The following is a 26,396-nucleotide window of genomic DNA, read 5'->3' as shown; positions in this document are numbered from 1 at the left end:
ATGGCTCTTACATTCTCCAAAGCGGGACCTTTGAAGCCAGAGATTCGACTAGCTCAGGCCGTATCCCAATTCGAAGCGAGCCTTTCCGCTGGACAGAAAGATGCATTCAGGAGCCAACGGGAACAGGCGATGAAGTCTTCTCCGAGTACTATGGATGTTATGCGAATCACGGCAGAAATCGATAATTCGCGCAAAGTGGGAGAGCGCTGCTTTGGAACTCGGTTTACCAAGTTTCTCCATGGAGCGCAACAGTTTGCTTCTCTTGGCGACGTGGTCGTGGGCAGCTCCCAGAATGTCGTTGCTTGTGGTGTGTGGGCAGTGATACGGATGAGCTTATTGGTACGTGTTCTCATGTTATATCCGTGTTGATCATGAAATTGAACTTCGGTTCATCGTCTAGGTCGAAGGACCCATTTCCCAACAGTTCTTGCCTGGAGGAATATCTAACCGCATGATGACTTTAGGCGACTACTACCCGTTCAGTATACATCGAAAGCCTGTCTTCCCTCCTTATGGAAGCTGGCCATTCGACTCGACAGCACTCAGATTTGGCAGTATTATACCCCCGCTCAAAATCTTTGCAAACCAACATCACCGAGTTTTTCATTGTTGTAGTACAAATATGTTTTCGTTTCCACCGGTATGCTCAGAAATCTGCTTTGGGCAAGTTCACATCGTCGCTCAATGATAGCGATATCAAAGAAGCACGATCGAGCCTCATAGCTTGGTCAAAATCGATCCAAGAAGAGATCACGACACTTATCGCACAAAAGGTAGAGAAAGAAGCTGAGAGCAATTCGCGCTTCAGAGCACTGATGAGCTTGAACTCTAAGAGCGCTTCTGAACAGCAAAGGCAAATTGCTCTTCAAAATATCTTGAATCGCTGTTCGACCAACGACTACGAGACCACACGTAAACAGATCCGCAAGGCTGGCAATACCTGTTTGTATAAGCGGCTCCCTGAGTACAACCAATGGGTAGTGGCACCAGCTTCAGCGACCCTTATCCTGGTTGGCAAACTGGGATATGGGAAATCCGTCACGCTTGCGAACATCGTGGATGATCTCATCCTGCGAATCGACCCTGAAGCTTCTGGACTAGCATATTTCTTTTGTCGACACGATCTTCCTGAGAGCAAACACGCAAAAACGGTGATGGGTGCACTCATACGCCAGATCATCAGCCCACTCAAACATCTCCTAGATGAATCGAAAGTCTTGGAAACGTCTTATCTTTCTCAACTTCTTGGTCTCATGCGTCACGTCGTCCCATCCGACCATGTCATTTATATCATACTAGACGGCCTGGACATATGTCCTCCCTCAGAACAAAAGACAATCATGGAGCACTTGGAACTTATGACGACACATCTCAACGTACACGTTTGCATTTCCCGCCGACTGGAACCTGAAACTGAATTGCAGTCTATCGGGAAAGACTTTTCAAAGGCGACTGTGGCCAGGCTTCCCGATAACTCTTCGGACATTGAGACTTACATCGTAGCGCAATTGGAGGCCGCGTTATTGGACGGATCTCTGGCCCTAGGCAATCCCGCCATTATCCTGGAGATACAAGACGCTCTTTTGAAGGGCTCACAGGGTATGTTCCTTTGGGTTACTCTCCAGATTCAGTCGATTTGCACGATGCAGACTGATCACAGGATTCGAGAAGTGCTCACCAACTTGCCGCAAAGTCTTTCACAGATCTACAGCCAAATACTGCAGCAAGCAAAATGTCTTGACCGGGCACTACGATCAAACATATTTAAACTTCTATTGGCTGCGAGACGGCCACTCACGCTTCCCGAGATGCGAGAAGCATTGAGCGTCACCCCAGGCAACACTACTTGGAATTCTTCCAAGCTTCTGAACAGTATATATCCGGCACTAGCAACCTGTGGTTGCCTTGTCACCGTCGACGAGGAGGAACATACGATACGTACAGTTCATCCGAGTGTGAACCAGTTCTTGCTCCAGGATAGTCTCACAACCAAAGACATAGTCCAAGGGACAATCGAGGATGCGCAGTTACTAATGTCATCGATCATCATCACTTACCTCGGTTACGGCGTCTTTGGCACGGAGCTTGTTGTTCGTCTGCCTGTGTTCAATGTAGGATTAACGCCCGCTCACATCATGAACTATACGACAGGGGCAAGCAAGAGTGTTCGAGCTATGGCTTTGAAGCTATTGGGGTCAAGAAAGCAGGCCAACTTCGATGCTTCCAACACTTTTGCTCAAAACTTCAAGTTGCCAAGGGCGCCAAACAGGGACGACTTCGCCTTCCAGCATTACGCAAAGCTGTATGCTCTACAGCATCTATCAGAACTCCCTGCTGTATCATGCGCTTTTGCAGAAAACTTGTTACGGATGCTCAAAAGTGGCGCAATAATGGTCAAGACAAACGAAGAGGCAGTCGGACTGCTGTGGCTCATGCTCCAACCGCCTGGAAGATCGGACGTCCTTGACCTTCTTACGCATATAGACTTGGAGGCAATTGAAGCTCTGAGGTCGCCATCCGGGGATGCACCGATCCGTCTGTTTGGTGAGCTTTTCTGTTCGGCCATAGCCAATGGTCGCACGCAGGCGATCAGGTATCTAATGCATTTGTATCATCCACTCATTAGCAAATATTCCGATCCTATGCGGTCAAGAACGAATCTTGCTTTCCCCGCACTCAGGCTTTTCTGTATTCAACATGGACTGGCATCGAGTGCATATCCCGATATGTCTGCAACGGTGTTGCTTGGACCTGCGCCCTTATATCATGCCATCGAGTGTGATCAAGACCATCCGTTGGAGATACTCATGGGCTATGATGTCTTTGATATCAACGAAGGTAATGACCTGCGGGGCAAGCTAATTCACGTTGCCGCCAGGCAGCAGAATGTCAGGGCTCTGAGAGTATTACTCTCAGGACAACACAGGGAAAAATTACAGCTGACGCTAAAAGAAGTGGAAGAGTTAATGGCTCTGATCGAACCTATAGAAGACTACTCTGACCCTCCGCTACTAAGCCGCATCAAAGCAATGCATCCGACCGCTATTCTACGAGGTGCTTAGAAGTTGTACACGGCGGTTTCGCTTCTTCATAGTATCCATCAGAACCAGCATATTTCTTCAGAGTACGTTTTGCGAATGTGTTATTAATAACTATCATGAGCCTCTTATGAATCTTGCAGGTAAACGTGTTTGCTAAATGTCCTATAACTGCAAGCGACCAGGCATTACTAGATACGTTTGCGTAAAGAAGATTTCTCTACAACCTTTTATTCCCTCTGATTCCTCGCAACCACTTGACGACCGAATGGTCACTTCGCGCACTCAGTTCTTAAATCTTTTCTCCGGGTCCGCATTATTGTCTTGTGCTGTTCATGAAGGTCAGGTTGCTGTCGCTCGATTTCTTATCGACATCGAGCTAATACACATCAATCACAATGGAGCAACTCTGGATTCTGACTAATCTTATGGAAGGAATGCGTTGGCGTTGTCACAATGCAAGAGAACGCAACTATATCGTTTGAATTGAACTTAGGCAAGAGCTTCATGGCGTACAAGCAAGGTACCTGTAGCATTTCTCATTCGCGGTATCATCATTTGCAACCAGCGAATTGTTCCGGGGTACGCTCCTGTATACACGATGAATTAGGCCTCGCTAACTGGTTCTCGGTCTAGTACAGCAGTGCGTTTGCTCAGTCGCCTTCACCACCACAAGAAGTTAGCCGTCAACAAGACTTTCGCAGACAACGACGCGCTCAACGTCTAACCTCCCCCTCTACAAGCCCGAGTCGTCCGTTACCTTCAACTGCCACCCAGTGCCCACGATGGCGCCAACTTCATCAAAGACTTCGCTTCTAGACTCGCTCAAAGTCGTCGGAATTTCTCAAGAACCTGATCCTTGATAGCATTTCCTAACTCTTGTACGATGCGTCTTTACTAACGTACTATGAAGACTTAGTCTGCGCTGTTCACGGTCACTCGTAACCCACTCCCCACTACACGTTCTCGGTAACCACCTCCGCTCACGACGTGAGCTACAAAGAAACTCTGATCATTGTATACTACGCTCAAGCTAAAGAGCACGGAGTGGCATTCCCATAGACGGATGATGCGAAAAGTTGTTCATTACTGTGGCAGTGGACGGTGACCCTTTCGTCATTGGGTTGATTGCTTGACAATCGTTAGCCGGCACAGAGAAACATACACTTTCAGTAGAAGCAATGGCGCCCATGCGACGCCCACAACGAGATTCCACTTACACCGACTATCATGGCTCTCACCATTTTCATATTATGTGACCGAAACTTTGCTCGGTCGTCAGTGGGATGCCTGTACCGTGAAGTACACGCCTAATGCGACGTGGAGGAAAGTTTCAATGGACGGGCCGGCACACATCGTCCCAGGAAGCCGTGCAGACTTGAGGTACCCAATAATCAAGAGCTCATCCCATTCAGGGACGCAGTTGATCATTGACTGAACATGATGATGCTACATGGTAGACGTCGGGATGTAGCTAAGAATCGCTGCGCCGATGACGTTATGGCGTTCAGCCCGAATTGGAGTTGCCTCGGCATCTTCCCCGGATTCCGCAACCTCCGCAACGAACTCCGCAAGTCTACTTACTACCCGTTCGACATCTCCATAACACACGCGACTGCGACACTTGTAGTCATTACGTTACATTAAACCTCAAAACTCTCCCCATACCCCCAAAGGAAGCTTCCACGATGCCAACCGCAGTTGCGAAGGTCCAGCGGCAGGGAGTGAGCAAAGAGCTTTCAGAACCTCTACCCGAGCCGGAGACTTTCGAGGGATTGAAGGGAGTCAGGGAGATTGCAGGGGATCTGGGAAATCAGTGAGTATGGGGAGAGTCCGAAGAGCTATAGTTGAACGCGCTTGTGCTAATGGTATGCAGACGCGTCAAGGACAAGGTCATCATCGTTACTGGTATGTCTCTAGCACTCCCCACACAAAGCCAAAGTCTTACAGCAGTTCCAGGCGCGAACTCGGAGATAGGCATCGGCCGCGCAAGTGCGCATCAATTCGCGCGTAATGGCGCTCGCGCAATTTACGTCTGCGATTTCGCGAACAACCACCTCGAGACACACAAGCGCCAACTCAACAGCCTATACCCCTCCACCGAGGTCCACATCCGGCAGTTCGATGCTGCAGACGAAGCATCAGTACAAAAGGTCTGCCAAGAAGCTCTAGACACCTATGGCCGTCTCGATGTCTTCTTCGCCAATGCAGGCATATCATCTGGCAAGGTGTTCTGGGAGGAGTCAACAGAAGGCTTCATGAACGTCCTGCGCACGAACGCCTTATCCGTGTTCCTCGCAGCAAAGCACGCATCCCGCGCTATGCTCAAGACCTCGGATGAGAAACCATACCCGAAGGGCAGCATCATCGCTACAGCAAGTGTAGCGGGTCTACGCTCCAACGCCGGCCCTACAGACTACTCCGCCTCCAAAGCCGCCGTCATCAGTCTCATGCAGACGTGCGCATATCAACTCGCCGGATCTGGTATCAGGTGCAACGCTGTTTGCCCTGGGCTGATCGAAACTGGTATGACCAGGGTCACGTACGACGCGGCGAGAAAGAGGGGTAGCGAGAAGAAGATTGGCCAATTAAACCCACTGCAAAGAGGAGGGCAGCCGGATGAGATTGCGAGGGCGGTGCTGTTCCTGGCTAGCGATGAGGCTAGCTATGTTAACGCGCAGGCTTGGGCTGTGGATGGTGGGTTGAGTGGAGGACTTCCTTTCGTACCGGGGAAGTTGGCATAGATCTGGGTAGAGCGCGCGAGGGTCTTGGTACGAGTGACTCAGTCAGTGGTCTATCATAATTCGATCGCGACGCCTATCAAGCGACATGAACCCTATCACTATGCAATAAAAGACTCCAATATCCCGCAGGCTCCTCGCGTCAGTGCACTCGGAATTCATTACTGACAGGTGCATCAGTATCTGCAGGCTGTTCTGGTCACATGCCATTACGCTATCATAACCCTCCAGTCGTCGCTTAGCCAGCCACGAACCCGGACTTACGAACACACACCCAACGACTAGCCGCGACGTCCCTGGACCCATAGTATGCAGGTACACCCCAGTCTCAACAAACCAAGAAGCTTGGTATCGATACATCATATCGATACCGTGCTTTGGCTCAGGGTAACCGAATCGTTTGCACATGATGTTCAAGACTCTTCCTCTCCTCAGCTCCACACAATTCATCTTACTACCCGCTCATCTCATAAGTTGAAGCATCGGCAACGCCTTCCTGCTTCAGCAAGACACTTTTTCCCAACAATACTACTCGTCAAAGTTAAGATGGCAGAAATACCAGTATGTTCCCAGAAGTCCCGAGCATAATACAAAACTCCTCCGCCGATCTTCCATCATTCCCACGCACACGTCGAGCAGCAACTACCAGTCGCCGGTCACCATCACCACCAGCCACAACTATTTATCTCACAGGCTTCAACTGAGTGGCCAGCGACCGAGAATACCAACTCGCACGAAGAGTGACTGGAAATGTTCAGCCGTACTGGTTTGAGGAATCACAGAGTCGCGTAGGCTACTATGGCACCTCCCAAAAACAGAGAAGAGAGGACCCGACGCGACAAGCTGATCGGGTGGAAGACATCCGTCTGGATGGTCCTGGCACCAAGAGAGATAGGCGGGCGGACGAAAAGAAGACGCAGCGAGAAAGGGACAGAAAGACATTCCTAGAGACTATGTGGCCAACAGTTCGAGAAGAGTATTTTGCTATCTTTGGCCTCACAAAACTGTCGCCAGAGCAAGAGGTACGCATGAGGGATGACACAAGGATCCTTCTGGAAGAAGAATGGGATATCCTGGAGGAAGAGCGTAGGGCTGAGAAGCGGAAGAGGAAGGAGCAGGGAAAGACTATTGTTCGATTGCCGACTCGCATTATTTCGGATGGAAGAGGCGAGTCGGAGAAGAAATTCACGATGAAGGGAAAGGCCAAGATGAAAGACGGAAGTAGGGCGGAGACGAAAGGAGACAAGATAAGGGGCATCTCGCAAAAGCTTAGGGAAGTCGTGCATTTGCCAGCGAGGCCAACACCGCAAGACCCTGCTGTCGCGCCTCGATTTCATCCGATACTTTAAAGTCAGTTGATGACCAGTCTCGACACACCACGGCGTACGGTGCCACCATGATGATTATAACGCAGTATTAGACTGGAACACGTCGTTGAAGATAAACGAAGGCGATTTATGGACTCCATAGTCGAAAGGGCCAAGTCATCTACTTCCTCCCACGGTACTGCAGCGATGCCGAGTAGACGAGCCACCCACGACATCCGAGTTGCATATCACATCTATTTGACTACACACCCTCGAATAAAGAGTTATCGTTAAAATAAGGAGCCGATTGTGTGAAAACTTCGCTTGATGTTGACGTATTTCGCGAAGGGCGTTGTGCGCAAGTGCTCTTTCTCGGACACGTGAAGCCGCCCTCCAAGTTCACCACTCCCCGTGACCATTTCAATCCACATTCACCTCGACACCCATCCCAAAGTGCTCCGCCACCGCATTCACATTTGGTCAACTTTCGCTTTGAGCTATGACCTCGCAAATATTCTTACCTTGAGCTTCTCTCACTTTTGCGCCTACCAATTTCTCTCCACACACTGGCCCAACACGACCACCGCAACGGCCATGGAGAGTCGCGATCCACCGCCCGGGCGCTCCAGCTCAAATGGCTACATCGATGAGACACAATCGTCCTTCAACAAGCTTGAGGCGCAGAGATGGGAGCGCGCACTGGAGAGCTCACAGCGCGCACTCAACCAGTCAATGGACTCGCCCACTTATCAAGACTTTTGTAATTACAGCGCGCCCATTCGGAGCCGCGACTTTCAAGGGAGTCAAGATTGGTCTGAAGGCACAACGAGAGCTAGCGGAGGTGACGACACTTTCCAGTCGCCTTCCAGCGACACTACTGTCAAGATGGACGACGGCTGCCGCTACAGTCAGGTCGACAGTAACTATGCCCGACGTCCGGCACTCAACATCGCAATTCCTACATCAGAGACAGGCGCCACGAATGGATCTGCGTCTTCAGATTCTGACGTATCACCGTTATCTCAGCGCCAGTCTTTCGCCAGCGTCGCAGTCGACTCACCTGTTCAAACCCGCCTCGGGGGCCCAGTCCAGATTCCAGCGAGGGAGGACATTTACAACCCACACGCCATATGGTCCTCTCCCGCTCAGGTGCAGAATCAGGAGTCAGGAGGCTCTGCACGCTCTCAACTCAGCTCGAACAAAGCCACATTCGGTAGATCCGCCCTCTTGCAGTCGAGCTTACCCATTCCACGAAACACGTCTCTCGAGGAGATGATCGTACCGCGCGGACCGAATCTACATCAACGAAGGCTCGATGCTAGAGTGTCAAGCTCACCGGGTATACCGTCACCGCTGAGTCCTGGACGTATGCGAGAGCAGCTCCATGAGGGAGAGGTTAGAGGTTTGTCGCTCTCTCCGGTCCCGAACGGCCGTCTCCACACGAGCGATCAGATGAAGTACGGGAGGGCCAACCCACATGATAGAGAGATGAAGCGAATATGGCAGAACAACCCATCTCCGCATTCCCCTACCGTGCAACGCTACGCATCCAGCGGCTCAATGGACCCGCCCATGTTCGACGTATACCCGCGAAGCGCTGAGATAAACGACGCAGGAAACCTGACCCTGGGTGGGTCACCGTACAGTAACGGTTCTGGACACGCGCGAAAGCAATCGGATCCTTTCGTGGACCATAAGCCGTTCCAGTACAGCACGAGGTCTACAACTCGCATGTGTGGAGTCGGTGCGCCTTTCCTGCCGCCTGGCACTCGTCCGCCGCCTGTCCACCCTGGCATGCATGGAGTTGCTAGGCCGTCTTCCCAGAACCCGGCTGGCATTCAGATGTGTGGGAGTAATAGTGGGATTAGCTTTGATCCCCGATCTCCGCAGTTCGTAGGTCTGCGATCTGTTGTTGCCCGTACGTGTGGAAGTAATAGTGGAATTACCTTCGAGCCCAGAAGCCAGCCGTTCAACCGCCCGCCGTCCGCCGATACTCAGACATGTGGAACTACGCCGTTCAACCGCCCATCTAGTAATGTTGTGTGTGGGGCTACTCTACCCATACCATCCCCATCTAAGAATCGCATGAACGGCACTCCTACGCCCTTCATACCCCCATCTCAGTCGTTCACCCGACCGCCTCGTACCCCATTCACTGGGACATGGCCTACCTCCGCGCCTGCAACATCCAGATTCGCTACCCCGGCCGAGACAGAAGGCCCTCGCTCCGCACGTGAAACAGGCTTCCAAGCCCGTCTGCCTCTTCGAGAAAACCTGCCCATCCCGCCTCCACCGCTCTCCTCCATTGAAGGCCAGTGCGAGCACACCCCCGAAGCTCGCGCTCGTCTTGACGCGCAGAAGCCCATTCGCGAGGCGTGGATCCGCGAGGAAGCCTCCAAGATAGCTCAGCTAGCAAGGCTGAGGCACGCAATGGAAAAGCGCTACCAAGAGACACGTTCCGACAAGGACTACGAGGCCTGGCAAAACCTTCAAGCCGCCTATGATGATGCTACGAATCTGGAGAAGAGACAGGAAGAGAGGCGGAACTTGGTCTTGAAGGATAAGAAGATGAAGGCATTGAAGACGGATTGCGCTGAGGACATGTCACTTGCGAGTCGTGACAGCGTTGGTACGCATGGGGAGGAGAAGCTACTCGGTTACAAGATGGCGCTTATGGAGCGCACGTGTGCTGAGGTCAAGCCTGATGAGGATGCTGAAGCTATCACTGCTGAAATGTTGGAGACGTTGAGCAAAGAGGAGAAAAAGGCTATCCGGAAGCTCCTCATCACCCGTCTTGGACGAAAGCCTTGAACACTCGTTGTGTCTGTACGTCTCGCCTTTCGCGGGAATGTAGCGTACCAAGAGCAGATTGTTGCGGTTGAGGTCTTATAAGTAGAAGGAGAACTTACTGCGGCGGTCTGCTGCCAAGAAATAAAATGATGTATACATTGCCTACACATATCTATGCCGCACCACCAGCCAGGATCTTCTTTCCTTTGACACTCTTCTGCTCCATACCCAAACTAATGAAGAACGCCACACTGCTCGTTGCAATCGCCAATATGAAAGCCGTGACTATCGCGTTGTTGTATCCGTGCAAAACCCCCGGCAGTGTAGCCTCAGGCACAACACTTCTCAAGTTCGTCGCCCCAGCATTCGCCACAATCCTCGCATCGAAGCCCGGCGCATACTTCGGTACCTCCTTCCCCAAGGTATTGACAAAAATGTTCTGTGCAATAGAGATCGAAAGCGCGCCACCAAGCGAATTGAAGAACATAACGCACGCGTTCGCAGTCGGCATATCCTTCTCGTTCGTAACGACCTGCACTGCGACGAACGGGATTTGAACACCAGCTCCTGCGCCGATACCCGCGAGAATCTGGTAGCCGATCCATTGGCCGGGTGGTGAACCGACTTTGAGGGTATAGAGCATGCCTGCGCCGATGGCGAAGATGGCACTGCCGAACCACATAAAGGGCGCGTACCATCCGACGACGGTGATAAGGCCGCCTATGACGATGGAAGAGCAGGTGATGCTGACGAGGTATGCGATCGTGCGGATACCGGATTCTTCGGCTGTGGTCCCTTTAATGGCTTGGAAGTAGAAGGGGAGGTAGAAGATGTGCCTGATGTAAGTTAGCTTTCAAGCTGGTTACTAAAATGATGATGCGGACTTACGTGTACAACGCCATCGACAGCAACGTCGAATACAAGCAACTGACCAGCACAGTCCGCTGCGTAAACACACGAACAGGTATCGTCGCGCGATCTCCCTTGCGCATCTGTAGCCCGATGAAGACAGATATGAGCAATCCAAACCCCAACAACGTTCCCCAAACTTTCGAATTACTCCACGCGTAACTGAACCCACCCCACTGCAGACACAACAACAAACAAACAATTGCACAGATCAAGAAAACAGCCCCCACGATATCAATATTCTTCAACCGCTGCTTGACCGGCAGATGCGAGTACATCCTCTTGGGATTCGTAAAGAAGAAGAACACCACACCCAACGACACCGCACCGAAAGGAAGGTTGATCCAGAAACACCTAGAGGTAAGAAGTCAGTATATGTCTCACATGCACTTTGTAAATCCAGAACTGACCATCGCCAAGAAGCCCGATCTGTCAGCGCACCCCCGAGGATAGGTCCAACAACTGACGCAATACCAAACATGGATGATAGCGCAGCGATGTAAATAGCTCTTTTCCTCAACGGTACTGAGAAACCAATAATCGTCATACCCCCCGAATACAATGCCGCAGCCCCCGCGCCCGCAACAGCCCTACCCACGATAAACATCGCTGAACTAGTCGCTGCAGCACAAATCACACTCCCTACTTCAAACAACACCAAAGCAGAAAGATACGTATACTTTACATCGAAGTACGTGTACACTTTTCCGAATGAAGGTTGGAGGGATGTGGTGGTGAGTAGGTAGGAAGACCCGTACCAGCCTACATCTTCGAGACTGTTGAAGACGGTGGTGATTTTGGGGATTGCGGTTGCGATGATGGTGTTGTCGAGAGCGATTACGAAGGTTGTCAGGCAGAGGCCGATGGAGAGGATGGCTAGTTTGGGGCCGTGGAGATATTTCGATTCGTCTTCGGGGGTGGTGTCGTCGGTTTTGGGGTCGCTTGCGATGGCTGATGTCTGGTTTTTCTCGTTATCCGGCTGTTCGGGGTCGGTGGTGTTTGGTGATGAAGCTGGGGTTGGGGCGGTCTTTTCTGGGTCATGGGTATGTGCTTGGTCGGTCGTGTCATCGTTCGCAGAAGCACCCTCAGGACTTTGCTTTGGCTGTTCCAATTTTGGTTTAGAATCTCCAGATACTTGTACGCTGTCGTCGTTCATGCTTGCGCCGGCCGTCATCTTCGTAGTATCGTCCGCCTGCATACCAGCAGCGGGCCCAGTTCAACACAGGGAGGACTTGCCGTCTGCGGGCCGCGGTGAACTATGTGGAACTTGTCAAGAGGTATCTACTCGGTCGAATCAAACAATATCCCGGCAGTGGCAGGGAGGTCGCACAGGATACCGAACGGTCGCCTCACTCTGCGAACGCAGGAAAAAGCTTCGAGAAGAAGAAGCAGTAGCAGTAGGGCGACCCTTTCTTTCTGTATACAACCCATGATCACGCGCCGCATTCAAAGTGCAACCATTTCGAGCCGTGCGACCGTATTCTGTACGGTATTCGCAAGCCAAGCGACATGTCAGATGGGCATCTGCAACCGAGGAAACATGAATTGGGGATTGGGGCGCGGGACGTTGGGATGCCGAAAAAGGTGCGACCAATGGAAAAAACCACAGGAAACATCCTTACCAGGATGATCAACATTGAGTCCGGTTAGGATTGCAGGCTGCAGGTTACAGAGGCCGTTTGCATCGCTAATTGGAGACGTCCTCGTGAGCTATCATCCGTTCTTTATGACAATTCCGTCATCAGGACAGCATCTCGCTGAAAGTGCTTGGCGCATGATATTGTGCCTGTCAGCAATACAGAATGGGCAATCAGAATGCTGTCATGGTAAGGAAGGAGCGACGCTGCCGTCGCGAATGCGAGTGTGGTCATGTTGTCTCGCAACTTCCGTTATCCTCGGCTAAACACCCCGACCATGATGATCGCCTACCAAAAAGTCTAGAGCAACCTCGAATCCGAATGCGAGCACGTGTAAAGGAACCCCTGTCTTTGACTGTTACTCGCGACCGCAGATCTGGGGTCGGGTCGCTGTGGGTATCATGGTGGGCGTGATCAGCCGGATGGTGGGGTAGCTAGGGCTTTCCTTTTGCGAAGGAAGGTGCTTCAAGCTTCATCCTTGACAATGACCGAGAATGCGCTGCGGGCCGTTTCGCTCCCGTAAGTGTGCCATTGGAGGACGTCACGTTGGGATGGAAATTGAGGGCTTGTTATGAATGTTTGTTTATTGTAGTTCTAATAGCTGTTGTGTATGTGACGAACGGAGCTGCAGTCAAGATGTCGGATACATGTGAGGTGGAACATATGTGAACAACGTAGCGACCCTTTTTCTATAGTTCATCTTCCGAGATTCCACATCGGAATATTCGTGCTTCATGTTGACCCGTTGGGACTCCATTTACTATGGTAGATACACCAATCTACTATTGTATAGCAATTAGCATCGCTTGAGTGCCGTGGGAAAGAGCGCATTACCTAGCCCGGACAAACACCACAAGTCGTCTCAACCTTGACAGTAGCAAGAATTACGCCATCATGACCGCGCGCGCACTTTCACTGCGAGATCTGGCCCTTGGGACACATTTGCTGGAAGATCATCTGGGTGTGTCCACACTTGTGGGAGTAGGCGTGGTAGAAACACATTGCGAGATAGTGTTGGCGTGGTCTTGGTAGTGACAGTGAAGCTCGATACGCTCGGGGTACAATAACTTGGAATGGTGTGACTTAGCGTTTACCTCATGGTTAGCAGTGGTACATCTCCAGGATACACTGCGACTTTGGGGCTCTCCTTGCATGTATTACCTTGTAGAGAAGTCAAATCGGACACTGATTGAGTCGAATGAACGTATGCTGGAACGACTGACTGCGTAGTAGTGACGAAGTGATGGTCTTGGATAGAAACGCTCGAAGAAAGCCCAGATGATCGACGTTGTGACCATCTCTCAATCGCATCTCCAAGTCTTATACTACCACGTATGCCTCGGTCGATACATGATTGCTGTCAATTGCTCGAGTTTGCGCGGCTTGACATCCGTGAGCAACTAAGCAATTAGAAACTCATCCGTCTGGTTGAACAACCACGGCAAGGCGTTTCGAAGTCTAAGCGAATGCCAGTCCCGCAATAGTAATTCCCAAGATGGTTCACGGCTTATCGTCGACTGTTGGCACTGAGGTTGTACTAAGCCGTTTGATGAGAAATGTGAGCATTCAACAAGTGCTGTCAGCACCTATGCTGAAGATGCTGCGCCAGTGTCGTCGCACAACCAGTGACGGGCGGCTCCGGATAGGCGAGCACGAAGCAACCGTTTGGCTTATTCAAGTTCCACGAACACATACTCGCCGTGAGACAGCCATACTAAGAGGTGACCAAACATAAGATCTGACAACAGCGAGATTTGCTCTTCTGCACCTGTGCCACGGTGGCGGCCGCCATCAATGTAGTTTGTTTGATTTGAGGACCGGAAAATCGCCGCACTTATTCGTGCTTCCCTCAAACCCGCCGTACCGTCGGAAATCGACCGACATTTGTTGCGACGTTTGGTTCCGCTGAAGTTTGCGCAATCGTCTTCGTGATTTGCGGCCACCTTGCCTCGGTATGTCCCGGTCACACGGTGCTGGAGTCCCAACCGCTTCAACTAAGTTGCGGAGCTGAAAGCTCAGACATACAATCTAGTGCCGTCATGCGTAGTGAAATCAAGAAGGCTGGCTATCAATAGTAGTTTTTTAGCTGTCGACGATATTAGGCCAGCATTTTCGAAATTCTAGCCAATGAGCATGCGGCCTCACCGCCAATTCGTGTGGAGACTTTCGATGCAGATACGCCGCCAGATCCCGCAGATGACGAGACGATAGCTCGGATCTATCAATGGATACTAGTTTCTTGGATGTAAAGATGGTGTGTAGGGTTCCCAATGGAGGTATCGGGTCCATGTCGCCTTCGAGACTGGGAGTTGCAGAGAGATCCACTCGGGCATATTGCTAAGCCTGCAGAATACATATTGACATGCCAGGGACGCCCGTCTACATCAGTGTCTCGTCAGCATGCATCGTGCTAGTCCTCACCGTGGGGTAGAGGGCCCGAGTGACAACGCAAGCGCATGCTGGCCGTGGCGGAACTGAAAGCGCCATGGTTAGGGCTGTCGAAGCGTCTCTTGCGGCAGACCGACAAGTAGAAATGATGGCATAGTACACCCCACCCAGCCGTGGAACGATGCGCTGGCAAACGGTGTGGTTCATCTGAGACTGCAGCTGAGGCACAGGCGTGCATGGGCTTGTTGGCGAGGCTCTTAAGCGGGCGTGTTGGAGAGGCGTTGAGGTCGAGTAGGAGAATAAGTGAAGGCAGCTCTAGGCTGGGTGCCAGCTGGCAACGCCCCGTCTGAACTATTAACGGGAAAAAGGACATGCGGCGACGTGAGCAGTTTAGCGGAGGAGTTCGACGCTTGACACGTAGCCCACCATAGCTCGCCTGTCTGCAGATTGACGCAGGAGCTGCACCTGCGTCTCCAGCAGGCCGGATAGAGTGCGCGGGTTACTACTAGCATGCGTTTCCTCAGCGTTCGCCCTGCCATTTCCTTTTTGCGCCGTTGGTGAAGTTGTCATTTTCGCATCGCGACGGCCGCTCGCTCCCTCAACACCAGGCCGAGCGCAAGGGTCTGCGCATCACCAGAAGAAGCCCCACCGCCTGCCCTGAGCGCGATCGAACGGCTATCCGCACGCACAGCTGCGAATCTCGAGGCATTGCAAGTGTGCGCGGCCCAGTTTCGCTTCCTCGGCGTCCCAAACAGCTGCACTGACCGCTGCCACACCGCCTGCCGACGTCACGGCCCTTAAGACGGTCGCATTGCCTCGTGCGCGCTGGACGAGGAAAGCTGGCCAACGTCGCAATGAATGCGCTGTCCACGGCCTCGCATCCTCCTCGCCCGCGCCCATCCACCGCGCAATCGACGTCTGACGTCTGCTAGCCTGTCGCAAAAGGGTCTCGCAGCGCCTCACCTCTTGCGTCCGCCCATTGGCTCCGCCATCACCCCCGTCGTCGAATAAGAGCACGGCACTCGCCCTAACCATCGACACCGTCTCGCCCTATCCGTTTCCAGATATCCCGATCTAGGTGAGCCGTTGCTGCCATCCACCATCTGGAAGCAAGACTGACAGTTGGCCAGACACTTCATCATTCGTGGCGCACCCACGAGCTTCTTCCACCGCTTCATCTTTTCTGCGCCCACCATCATTCTCCAACTTATATACGCTGTATCATGATCTTCGCCTCCATCGCAATCGCCTAATTCAACAAATCTCCGAGTAGCGCTTTCCGACTTGGGCCATCACGAGAATCGACCTTCACCCGTCCAAGGGTCGCGCACGGACATCCCGTCGTCTACCGAAACATATCAATTGGCCAGCACGCGCTGCATCGGTGCCAGAGCCTCATCTCCAGGGCGGCATCATCGCGCGGTGTCATCGGTCAGCCTGGGCCGGGCTGCACTGTGTCTATCTCTAGAAGATACAGCGCAACGGTCCGGGTTGGCGGTTAAGGTTAGTGCTTCATGAATCGCGCATTGCCATTCACTTCACGATCAACCTGTACTTGGCGCAGGCATCTCTTCGACTCCTTCTCATTGCCAACTCCAACCACCAATCCGCTCGTCTCTCCTGTTGCATCTCAGCGTCAACTTACGCAACATACCAGATTACATCACTGAACCATGGCATCTCTGGACTTCGACCAGAAGTTCCTTGGTCGGATAGCCAAGCAGACTGAAGAAACAAGTCCATTCCTGTCCAGCGCTCTCTATCAGATTCTGGGTCTGTCAGTTCTCCTGGCCCGGCGACTCATCCGCGCCCGGAAGCTTCGCAAGCTGGACACCAGTCGAGACACTCCCTCGCTCTCTGCCTATCAACATATCCTATGGATGTCCCGAGAGGGGCTGTCCATACTCGAGCTATACGTGCTGCCATATGCGCAGGACAACCAGCATGGGCCAGAGTGTAGAGTGTTGAGCGTAAAGTTGCGGGCGAGCTTCTACCACATCTTCTGCCTTTTCCACAACCAACCGCCTGTCACAACGATGAACATGACAAGCACTGATCCTCGCAACCCTGCCCTACCCCCTTTACCAATGTCACCACCAAAGCATAGTAATGGCCACGGTCGCAGGACCGACCCCCCGGGCTTGTCACCCCCTTCGAAGCGCGCAGGCAAACAACCCGCATTACGCGAACCCATCGACTCCATCGTGTCCGAGACATCATTCGTCACGAACCCCTATGCAGCAGGAGGGCCAGTCGGCACACCATCACCGGGACCGACGATCAATGCGCCTCCGGGCCTCAACCCGGTTCCCATTCCGCAGCCCTCCTCCTTCATCCTTCCACCGCTGAACTTCGTTCCGTTAGCTAGTGGATACTTCACCACCGCCACGCAGTACGCTACCTCGTTTCTGCCTGGCTCACATCCACTGCGTTTATCGGTTGCGCTTGAGCACAGCGCGTTCTTGTGGGATTGCGTTCATGACCATGATGCGTCGCGGCGCGTCGCTCGACGTGCGATCAAGGATGTCTACCGCGCGCAAGAAGCAATGGACGACACCGAGTTTGAAGATGCCGCCGAGCTTGTGGGTATCCTGGGTCGCATGATGAAGCGCAAGAGCTGGGAAGGTACGCCACGCGTCGGAGGCATGGCGAGCCCCGAGCCTGTCGCACAGAACACTCCCCAAGCAGCTGGTGGCAGATCGGAGCCTGCAACTAAACCTCTTACTCCTCCCAAGATTCCCAATCGGCAAAGCAGCAGAAGAGCGGCAGAGGCCCCACCACTTACAGACCCGTCCACACAGCCGCAGTCAACACCTCCTACACGCAGTCGAGCAAATACAGCCAGCAAGTCTGTGCCTCGGCAAAAAGAAAGCAACGGCCACGAGACCACGCCCAAGTCGACGCCGCGACGGCGTGCGGACAGTGATGGTCGCGACACTACACCCCGAAACCGGCATATCAGTGTCGAAAGCGGTGCCAGTACAACCCCCCGGGCACCGCAGGGACTAGGTGGTCGCTCTCCCGCCACACCATCGACGGTCCGAACCGCGCACCGAACCTCAGGCAGCGGCGGCTCCTCAAAAGGAACACCCGTCGCCGGAACCTCAACGCCCCTAACCCAAAGCGCGGCCGCGACCCTTGTCTCCGACAACATGCGCAACTCGCCCTCGCTGCGTCGCTCACCCCCAATCCCACAACCACACTCACCCTCTTTTCCCTACGACTCGCGCCTCTCGCCCTCGCAAGAAAGCTCCTACGCCAGACAACAGAGGTGACTAGTAGAGACGGGTCGGGAGAAGCAAAGAAAGATGGAAGTGCAATGGACCGACTCCATGCATGAAGCCGACCTTGTGCTCCTTCCCATGACACAGCCCTCTTCGGTTTCATCGACTCCTATTGACTTCGCCGGACAGACGTACCCTGAGTACCCGGTCCGCTTTCGGCCTTGAGTTCACCGTCTATCGGGACGGTAAGAGTGCCGATCGACAAGAGCGGAGCACTTCCATCCATCCCTTCCCGTCGCAGAAGCTACATACCTCGGCTCGTGGAGCCCAGATCCCTTGATACCCCCCCTATCATATCATCTCATCACCTATTCCGAATCTCTCTTGTATTGTATCATACCTATTGGCGTTCTTTCGGCGTATATACCTCTTCAACGACATACACGTCCGTCCTGTCTGTTGGACTGTAGCATATCGGATACCAAAAGTCGCCCTTGCGTCTCAAGGCTGGGCGGCAATAGTGCATAATGTTTTAGTTTTCCAATCAGTTTCTCGTTTCCGTTTTGGGCGTTTGTTTGGGTCGGCAGTTGCTTCGGCGAGCTACTGATGATACCAGGTCTGGGGTTACGTTTCCTGGAGGTTGTATTACGCTGATACGTAGTTAAAGACTTCTTGTTGATGTACGCTAGACATTCGTAATTTACGTCATTTTCTGCTTTCAACAAAACGATTTCGTGTTTTGCACTGCGATAATCACGAGGCAAGTTCAGATCCTCAAACACAGTGACTTCTTGTTGCCATGCTGTACTATCTTCGTGATGATACGCAGTCACACCCCAAAGATACATTCGAGAGATCCCAGCTAGCTAATTTACGGACGTTTTGTCGACTGAAATGCCCTCCAAACTCTTTTCATACCAAGTACATACGGACTTCGGCGTGGTACATTCGTCGTGAGGATCGGTCCTGGAGCGTCTAGTCCTAGTTCAACGCCTGTGCTGAATTCTTCGAAGTTTCCACGAAGCTCTTCAGTAGAATTGAGCCGTTGACGCTCGGCGTCTGAGCTATTCGTAGTAGCCAGGTTGAGCGACATAGCGCCTGAGCTGCCATCTTCAGAGCTTTCATGACCCTCCTCAGCTGGATTGAGCCGTTGCAATTCCGGTTCCGAGCTACCTGTAATCCCCAGATCAGGTGATACAGATCCAATCATTGAGATTACGCGACGTGTGCTATCTCCAAAGCTTACACGACCCTCCTCAGCCAGATTAAGCCGTTGCAACTCCGCGCCGGAGCCATCCGTATCTATCAGATCGGGAGACACGGATCTGGTCACTGAGCTTTTACCACGCGGGCTTCTCTCGACGATGCCGATTAAGCCACTCACAGTCTGTAAAGCATCGAGATCTTCCTTGCTCACTGGGCCGATGGCTGGAAGTACGCCTTTGTCATGCAGGCTCGCTCCGATGCGCGCCATAGCCATGGCGTCTATTTGGTCTGACCAGGTTGGGATGCGATACAAGTAATAAGTTATATAAATTAAGCCGAGTAGTTGGATGCCTATTAGGACTGAGAGTATGATGACGGTTCTGTTTGAAAGCACAGGCTTTTGCACGGCGAGACCTGAAGAAGCGTAGATTGTACGATGCGGCAGACTCTCGTTTCTTACCATCTCTTGATCGCCGACATCCTGGGAATATAAGGTAAGAAAGGCTCGATTGGCGACAAACATGGAGACATTCAGTAGACTCTCTGCTTTCTCCAGTGTTCTTACTTGGCTGCCGCTCCATTGGTTGACGGGTGCAAAAGCGGCTAGTAAATGATGCGTAGCTAGCAACACATCGTCCTCTCGTATCTTATAGCCATCGAACATACGCTGATCGACTGAGCTGCAAAGAGACACGAAATCATCGCTAGTAGGACCGCCGACAGGGAATAGCTGCTCAAGTCTCGCGAACGGCATTCCACGACAGAAAAGCTGCCATGAAGAGTTCTCGTATATTCTTGCACCATCAGTAATATTAGCTGGCATCTTCAACATAAAGTCCGTGGCTATGCTTAGCCAGGACCCTCTTCCAAATAAGACAAGTGCGCTCGTCATTAGGGGACCAGGGACTCTCCATGTCGCGGGTTTAGACGGTTCAATGTCTTGTAAAGGCGGATCCTGGTTTTCAAATTGCTCATCCCTGTCCTGAAAAGGATCATCACTGTTTGGCGTTAGTACCATGTTACAGCACCTTTGGGCTCACATACGCTTCGGAAGGGATGTAGCCTCCTCTCCAAGCATTACCCCGGTCATTAAAGTCTTCTTCCATCTGTGCTTGACCCGGCCACCGGTCAAGAAGCGGCCCGTATATATTGTTATTCCAATTGCTACCAAGTTCAAAATAGCCTCTAGTAGTCGTTGCTGTGCAGCGAATGCTATAGCTTGTATTAAACTGTGGATGCTCTGAGTTCCATTCGAGATTACCGATGTTTGTGTCCTTGAGATCAATATATATCTCTTCGGTGAGATCCTGACGGCTGCGGCTGAGTGACCATGGGAAGCTAGTGTAATTACCAGGAACGCATATGCGTACATTTGCGTCTATAACGCGTTCCCAGAATACAGTGAAAGGCTGATCACCAGGACAAGGTGATGGAAAATCCCCGGGTTCTATCTCCTTGCATGATATAGAGGAATTAAGCCTCATAAGATGTTGGCGCAAAACTCCAGTCGTAGTCCCTGCTGGGAGACCCGCTACAAAGAAATCTGGGGGAGAATTGTAAGAACTGCGAGAGAAGACCCAATTACGCAACGATCTTGACGCAAAGCCAAACCCATCATTCATAGCAGCAACCGGGTGGTATGTCGCATTAACACTCCATAGATAAGACTGCGCCTCGTCAGGGGTGATCGATGCTAGTCCCAAGGCTACCCGAGACCGGATAAGCATGTGTGGTATGATGGCCATTTTTGCAGGCTCAATATCCCGTCCGACCTCCCCGGTGTTATACCACGAGCGAGCGCCACAATAACTATTCCAGTAACGAATATCCCTACACGTAGCCACGGACACTGTACCAGATCCTACTAGAATCTGATACAAAGGTTGTTGTATAGCTCCGAAGAGGATGAGGCAGGCTGCAGGAAGTAGGAAAGCTGCGCTCGACTTGCCCCCCGGGATTGATGGCCGAGTCCGAATTGAACGCCAGATCAAAGATGGATTCGTCCACCCCCGATCTGCAATTGTAAACAGGTCTCTGAGACTCAGAAACTCATCCGGTTTGCGCCTTTGACAAAACAGCACTGCTGCTTGGGCCAGAACTGCAGATAAAACTGGAACTGAATAGTAGTTCACACAGTCAGCATGAGTACCTACGTAGGTAGTAGGGTACTATATGTATGTTGCTTACTGGTGATGAGTCCAGCAATGGAATTTAGTACACCAACTGCGGTGTTCCAGTTGCGCATGTTCGAGACCTCATGATCGTGGAAGCCTTGTTGTCGTACGTAAGAGCTCGCATTAACCGGCCGATGCGCAAGCACACAAGTTAACACCCATGGAACAACAATAACTAAGACGTAGAAGCCGAGAAGCCAAAACGCCCTGGTGCGATAGCGCAGTGGTTGCGCTACATGTTCGTCGCTGCTTTTAGTAGAATTGTCGCGCTTCTCGCCGTTATTATCCATTTCGCAATCGTCTCGAGATGTCGTGGTAAGATCAAGGAACGCGAGCGACAAAGATGTAGATGACGATGGTAGTAAGGAGGGACCGCAATTGCGCGGCAGGCTGAGCATGTAAGCCGCTCAAGGTGACAAGGTTGACCCATTGAGCGACTACGTACTTTGCTCATTGGTCGAATAACTTATCCGGGCTTACTTTGCATAACAAAAGCAACATCCAACAATGGGGCGCAGCGCCGGGCGCAGGAAGAAATGTTTCTTTCCAATACGATCAAGATTGCCTCCATCGTCTCTTTGGTGTCATAAGAGCTGATCGAGGCGTTATCAATCGGCTGGCGCTTGATGGACCTCAAGAACATACTTACTGTGTCTTTCGCTACGGCCTGTAGAACTTCGATAGCTGCTGGAATCACTGCGACAGCTTCAAAGCAGAGTCAGGATATACTCGTAGTGATTTCACCGACCTGTTTCAGCAATGGTAACGTACTGACATCTCCCCGGTACGATGTAACAATCCTCACGTCAACTACTATGACTGCGCCCACTCAAACCGGCCCGTACTAGATCTCCACGTCAACGAAAGAGACGTTCTTTCTCTTCAAAAATTGCGAGCCGCCTTCGAAGCGCAACACAGCTTGATTCTTTTGCTGGTTTACTACCGGCAATGCGTAGTCTAGAGCATACATGTACATGTTCGCGATGTATGTGCTACAGATGAGTGGCAGATCGCACGATGGAAGAAAGCTAGCTACCGCGTTCGAAGCTCAAAGTTCATCTTAAAGGAAACACGCATACGCGCGAGAAGCAATTGCGAAGGGCATTCAAGAAAGATAAGGCGAGCGATGGTAAGGTGGCGTGTCCGTTGTGTCCAGGTAAGGTTTGAAAAGAGAGTTAACATTTATTTAGACATGAGGAAGGCGCACCCGGAACAGTTCTGGGAAGACGATGAGGAGCAAGAAGAGATGCATGATAGAGACTGAGACTGAAGTAGAGTAAGTTCCGCATGTGCTTAATCTCTTGTAGAGGACGCGAGTTCCAGCGAAGTTTAAAAACTCAAGGAGACCAAAAACATAGGTTCCGCTTCAGACCCGTCTCTTAAGCACATAATATCGGCAAAAAAGAAAGGACAACGACTGTGATGGTCACTACGAGGGTCGAACTCGCGACCTTGGCGTTATTAGCACCACGCTCTAACCAACTGAGCTAAGCGACCGATGTTGTCTTGTAATTGGATGGAAGAATTGAAAATTGCAAAATTTATATTGCGCTTGACCAGCGTTACAAGCCTGAAAAGCCGCTCTCGTGACGGCCGAGAAATTCGTAGGAAAGTGGGGTACTTCAGCCGGAAGGAGCGAACACTGTGATTGGAAAGTATCTTACACTTTGTAACTCTTCACATTATGGAGTAAGAGGAGGCCTTGGAATACCAATCGTTACGAGAGCGGAGCCGCGACCAGGACAATCGCAACATATACTGATTATTACCGCAGCATCATTCCCCTGTTCAGCGCCCCCTACAGCCTCCGTCTCCAGCTCCAGTGCGCCTCAACATCCCCAATCAACTCCTCCCAAATCTTCCAGTTCTCCGTCCACATGCCATCCTTCATCAAGATCGCCTCCTGTGCTTTCTTTGCAAAGTCAACTGCCTTTTCTGCATCACCAACAGCACTGTGCGCCAACGCCGCGAACCCGTACGCCACATCCATGAAGCCTTCTAGCCCTTCTCCTCGGTAGATCGTTAGCAATCCTTCCGCCATAGCGGGTGAGGCGGATGAAGTGGGTGACCAGTCATTGAGTTGGGATTGGAGGGAGTGGATGTGAGATAGCGTGGCGTCGGAAGAGGGGGATGTGCAGCGCGGGCAGGTGCATGTGAAGTGGAAGCCTGCTTGGAGATGCTGTTGTCGTTCTGGTGTTGGTTCGATGGGGGAGGTATCTGCGGCTGTCAGTTCTTTCAAGGGGAAGCCTTGTGGCGAGTGGCGCATTGCCGTGAAAAATTGCTTACATGAGATTGTGATCTCTTCACCCGCAGCAATTGGCCGTGTGACGCGCACCGTATGAGTCAAGAGGCTGGTGTCGATAACGTATTGCGCACTATCGTCGCGATGTCAGCATACGTTCCACACCCCTTCCCATCTTCGTCTTCATCCCCCATCCCCAACCCTCATTCAAGGAACCAACATACTTGGGCGCACACGCATGATTCAGCCGACTCGTCTCCGGCCAAACCGCCAGATGATTCCTCCCCCTAACCAAAACCTGAAACGTATTCGCCTTAACCACATCTTGCACCTTTACCCTCTCATCCCCATACACCGTCGCCAGCCCCAAAAACCCTTCTCTTAGCCCCTCCGGCAACTGCTCAATCGCAATACGCCAAAGCTGTTCCCTATCCAAAGTAGAAAGCTCGGATTCTAGATACGCAATGAAAGCTGGTGTGTAGCTTGTCACAGTGTCGCCAAAGTTGAGGGGGCGGGTAGCGAGCATGCCGATGCCTTTTCCTGGGATAGACGTTGCGGTGTAGATGTTGGTTGGGGTGTTGATGTCCGACGAGGCGAGGGCTGAGGGTTTAAGGAAAGCAGGGAGCGCGGCGAATTGTTGGGCTAGCGATGGTGTTGTGACGATTGAGATTCCACGGCCTTGGCTGAAGGCAGAGTCTGTGTAGATGCAGAGTGTGTCGTTGAGGCCGGGGAGATGGGGTGTGCAGAGTGGTTGGTGGGACCATGGTGCGTAGGGTGACTCTTGTTGCTCGTCTTGTATATCTGATATGTGAGAAGACGGGGAGCAGGATGCAAAGTCTTGTGATCCATCAAGTGAGGTTTGGAGAGAGAGGATGTAGAGTGGACTTTGTTGCCAACATTGTTGATGCCAAGGTATTGCCGAAGACGCAACGCATGCAACGTGTGCTAGGAAAATGGGATGGCTCCGCATTATGGTTTGACTCCGGTAAGGCCACACAAGAACTAACCAGGCTATTAATATGGGTTCGTGTTAACATAATGAAGAACGCGCGAAGTCGACTTACGTGTATTATGGCATGTTCGCGGATGAGACGCAAGACGTTTGGCGCGTGTCGCTAAGTATAGAGCGCCAAGCCGTGAGCTTACTTGAGCCCGGAAAACGTTAACAAAGCGATACATCATGGTAGTAATACAGAATTGGGTATTTGAACTTATCAAGCTAACCTAAACACCTGTCAATGCTTTTTTGATGTTCTCCCAAGAAGAAGCAAATGCGCCCATACTCCACGTCCAGCAGCACTCACTGCAGCGTCGAACTTGCATCGCATAATACAAATCAAGCAGCATCGCCATTGACTTCGCCATCGGAACTGCGCTTCTTCTTCTTCTTTTCTTTGCCCTCGCCTTCTTCCCGTTTCCGCTTCTTCTTTTTCTTCTCGCCGCCATCCTCCTCCGGCGCAACATACTCGGCCATCCGCTCTTTCCTCTTGGCGTCCATCTTGTCCTTCATCTTCTCCTCCCGCTCTTCCTGCACCTTCCTCTCCTTTGCATGCTTGCCCAAAAAGTATTCTCCACTCTCGATCTGCAGGTCGACCTTGCTCTTCTCCTGCGGCGGTGGGAACGGTGTGTATGTCTTCTTCGTCTTGTCGGTGACTCTGTGAGGTACGCGGCGCTTGCTGAGGGAGCGCTTCTTGAAGTTGGGTAGGAAACGATCCCAGCTCTCATTGACTAGCTCTGGGTCCTGGATAAGGTCAGTGTGTGGTCCATGTAGCTTGCGCATATAAAGCCTACCTTGGCGAGCTCCTTCTTGATCATGAGCTCTTTGATAGCGTAGATGGGATGAATGTTGTGCATCGTGTCCTCGACAATGCGCCGTACCTGCTTGAGGCCTTTGTAAGGACCCATGGCTGCGACTGTGTTTCCTTGCACCAGCAGGTATGTTTCCGTAAGCAACTCCAGCGCCTTGAGCGTCGATCCATTTGGCCCCAATATGCGCTGCCGCCTCTTGACGAAGCGATCCTTGTTTCCAACTAGATTCCGTATCTTGATGATATCCATAGCCACCTCATCTTCCAGAATCTTGATAGCTTGCGGTGCCGGTACGCTTCGCGCGAGCAGCTTAATCAAGTCGCGCGCATTCAATATCGCCGCCGGGTCGTATGTCTTTTGTGTCGTCCATACTGTCATGGAGCCCTCGACCAAGTTGAGCTCACAGCCCACACCCTGTTTCTGCAACGCTTGCGTAATAAACTTCCAGGATCCCTTCAGATACTGTTCGCGATACTTGGGGAAAAGCGTGCTGAAGCGAGACTCGTCGGTGAAGGCGCCGGCCGTGTTATCCTCGGGCTTGAAGGGCTCGATCTGCGCGAGCGTTAGAGACGATCTTCTCGATGCGCGCAATTCCGGCGCAAACGTACCTTCCACTTGTCGATGTCATCTGTATCCCAGGGCTTCTCCGCATTGTGAGTGGACGGCATGGTGGGCGAGTCGGTGTTGGTTGGTTTGCGATTGGGTGCGGGTAACTTTTTTCTAGAAGTTGCACTTTCAATGCCAGGCACGCTAAGATTCTGTCACCGCCCGGACCTGGCAGCGCTAACTCCGCAACATCTACTCCTTTACTCAACCTAACATGATCTCATCGCACACATCCTCGTTCCAAGTGGTCAAACTCACGTTCTCGCCGTACTGCAGCCAAGGCGTAAATTGATCTAAAAGGATTTGTAATGTGGGCGTATGGTCC

At 51.9% G+C, this 26,396-nt stretch overlaps 8 protein-coding genes and 1 non-coding gene across 9 annotated transcripts; 4 read left to right on the top strand and 5 right to left on the bottom strand.

Annotated features, from left to right (window-relative positions):
- BKA58DRAFT_414063 (uncharacterized protein) lies at nucleotides 1-2,508 on the top strand (the record flags this gene model as incomplete). The annotated part of the gene is made up of 3 exons (XM_046172462.1): nucleotides 1-339; nucleotides 465-2,393; nucleotides 2,485-2,508. 3 exons carry the CDS (start codon nucleotides 1-3, stop codon nucleotides 2,506-2,508), a joined length of 2,292 nt encoding a protein of 763 aa, XP_046021056.1.
- A 2,095-nt stretch (nucleotides 2,509-4,603) lies between these two features.
- On the top strand, nucleotides 4,604-6,040 carry BKA58DRAFT_423750 (3-oxoacyl-reductase-like protein). Its single transcript, XM_046172873.1, has 3 exons — nucleotides 4,604-4,854; nucleotides 4,915-4,946; nucleotides 4,998-6,040. The coding sequence occupies exons 1-3, from the start codon at nucleotides 4,727-4,729 to the stop codon at nucleotides 5,780-5,782; spliced, it is 945 nt and encodes a 314-aa protein (XP_046021055.1). The 5' UTR covers nucleotides 4,604-4,726; the 3' UTR covers nucleotides 5,783-6,040.
- A 1,640-nt stretch (nucleotides 6,041-7,680) lies between these two features.
- Nucleotides 7,681-9,897, top strand: BKA58DRAFT_472465 (uncharacterized protein; the record flags this gene model as incomplete). Its single annotated transcript, XM_046175282.1, has 1 exon — nucleotides 7,681-9,897. One exon carries the CDS (start codon nucleotides 7,681-7,683, stop codon nucleotides 9,895-9,897), a length of 2,217 nt encoding a protein of 738 aa, XP_046021054.1.
- A 104-nt stretch (nucleotides 9,898-10,001) lies between these two features.
- BKA58DRAFT_367552 (MFS transporter) lies at nucleotides 10,002-11,941 on the bottom strand (the record flags this gene model as incomplete). Its single annotated transcript, XM_046168917.1, has 3 exons — nucleotides 10,002-10,712; nucleotides 10,765-11,139; nucleotides 11,196-11,941. 3 exons carry the CDS (start codon nucleotides 11,939-11,941, stop codon nucleotides 10,049-10,051), a joined length of 1,785 nt encoding a protein of 594 aa, XP_046021053.1. The 3' UTR covers nucleotides 10,002-10,048.
- Nucleotides 11,942-16,113: 4,172 nt separating this feature from the next.
- On the top strand, nucleotides 16,114-18,495 carry BKA58DRAFT_36918 (uncharacterized protein). Its single transcript, XM_046168957.1, has 2 exons — nucleotides 16,114-16,313; nucleotides 16,468-18,495. The coding sequence occupies exon 2, from the start codon at nucleotides 16,484-16,486 to the stop codon at nucleotides 18,083-18,085; it is 1,602 nt and encodes a 533-aa protein (XP_046021052.1). The 5' UTR covers nucleotides 16,114-16,313; nucleotides 16,468-16,483; the 3' UTR covers nucleotides 18,086-18,495.
- BKA58DRAFT_36890 (uncharacterized protein) lies at nucleotides 18,496-21,066 on the bottom strand. The gene is made up of 2 exons (XM_046168951.1): nucleotides 20,285-21,066; nucleotides 18,496-20,238 (listed from the first exon to the last, which is right to left on the bottom strand). The coding sequence occupies exons 1-2, from the start codon at nucleotides 20,983-20,985 to the stop codon at nucleotides 18,906-18,908; spliced, it is 2,034 nt and encodes a 677-aa protein (XP_046021051.1). The 5' UTR covers nucleotides 20,986-21,066; the 3' UTR covers nucleotides 18,496-18,905.
- Nucleotides 21,067-22,837: 1,771 nt separating this feature from the next.
- On the bottom strand, nucleotides 22,838-22,911 carry BKA58DRAFT_t78. The gene has a single exon. It is a non-coding gene; the product is annotated as a tRNA-Ile (tRNA).
- Nucleotides 22,912-22,959: 48 nt separating this feature from the next.
- Nucleotides 22,960-24,876, bottom strand: BKA58DRAFT_391850 (uncharacterized protein). Its single transcript, XM_046170950.1, has 4 exons — nucleotides 24,721-24,876; nucleotides 23,881-24,658; nucleotides 23,701-23,789; nucleotides 22,960-23,631 (listed from the first exon to the last, which is right to left on the bottom strand). Exons 1-4 carry the CDS (start codon nucleotides 24,836-24,838, stop codon nucleotides 23,213-23,215), a joined length of 1,404 nt encoding a protein of 467 aa, XP_046021050.1. The 5' UTR covers nucleotides 24,839-24,876; the 3' UTR covers nucleotides 22,960-23,212.
- BKA58DRAFT_472462 (uncharacterized protein) lies at nucleotides 24,840-26,179 on the bottom strand. Its single transcript, XM_046175281.1, has 3 exons — nucleotides 26,074-26,179; nucleotides 25,448-26,017; nucleotides 24,840-25,397 (listed from the first exon to the last, which is right to left on the bottom strand). The coding sequence occupies exons 1-3, from the start codon at nucleotides 26,131-26,133 to the stop codon at nucleotides 24,993-24,995; spliced, it is 1,035 nt and encodes a 344-aa protein (XP_046021049.1). The 5' UTR covers nucleotides 26,134-26,179; the 3' UTR covers nucleotides 24,840-24,992.
- Nucleotides 26,180-26,396: the final 217 nt, after the last annotated feature.

The sequence above is a fragment of the Alternaria rosae genome, assembly GCF_020736505.1.
Source record: "Alternaria rosae strain MPI-PUGE-AT-0040 chromosome Unknown BKA58scaffold_10, whole genome shotgun sequence".
Taxonomy (NCBI): domain Eukaryota; kingdom Fungi; phylum Ascomycota; class Dothideomycetes; order Pleosporales; family Pleosporaceae; genus Alternaria; species Alternaria rosae.
This window is presented reverse-complemented; position numbering and strand designations above follow the sequence as displayed.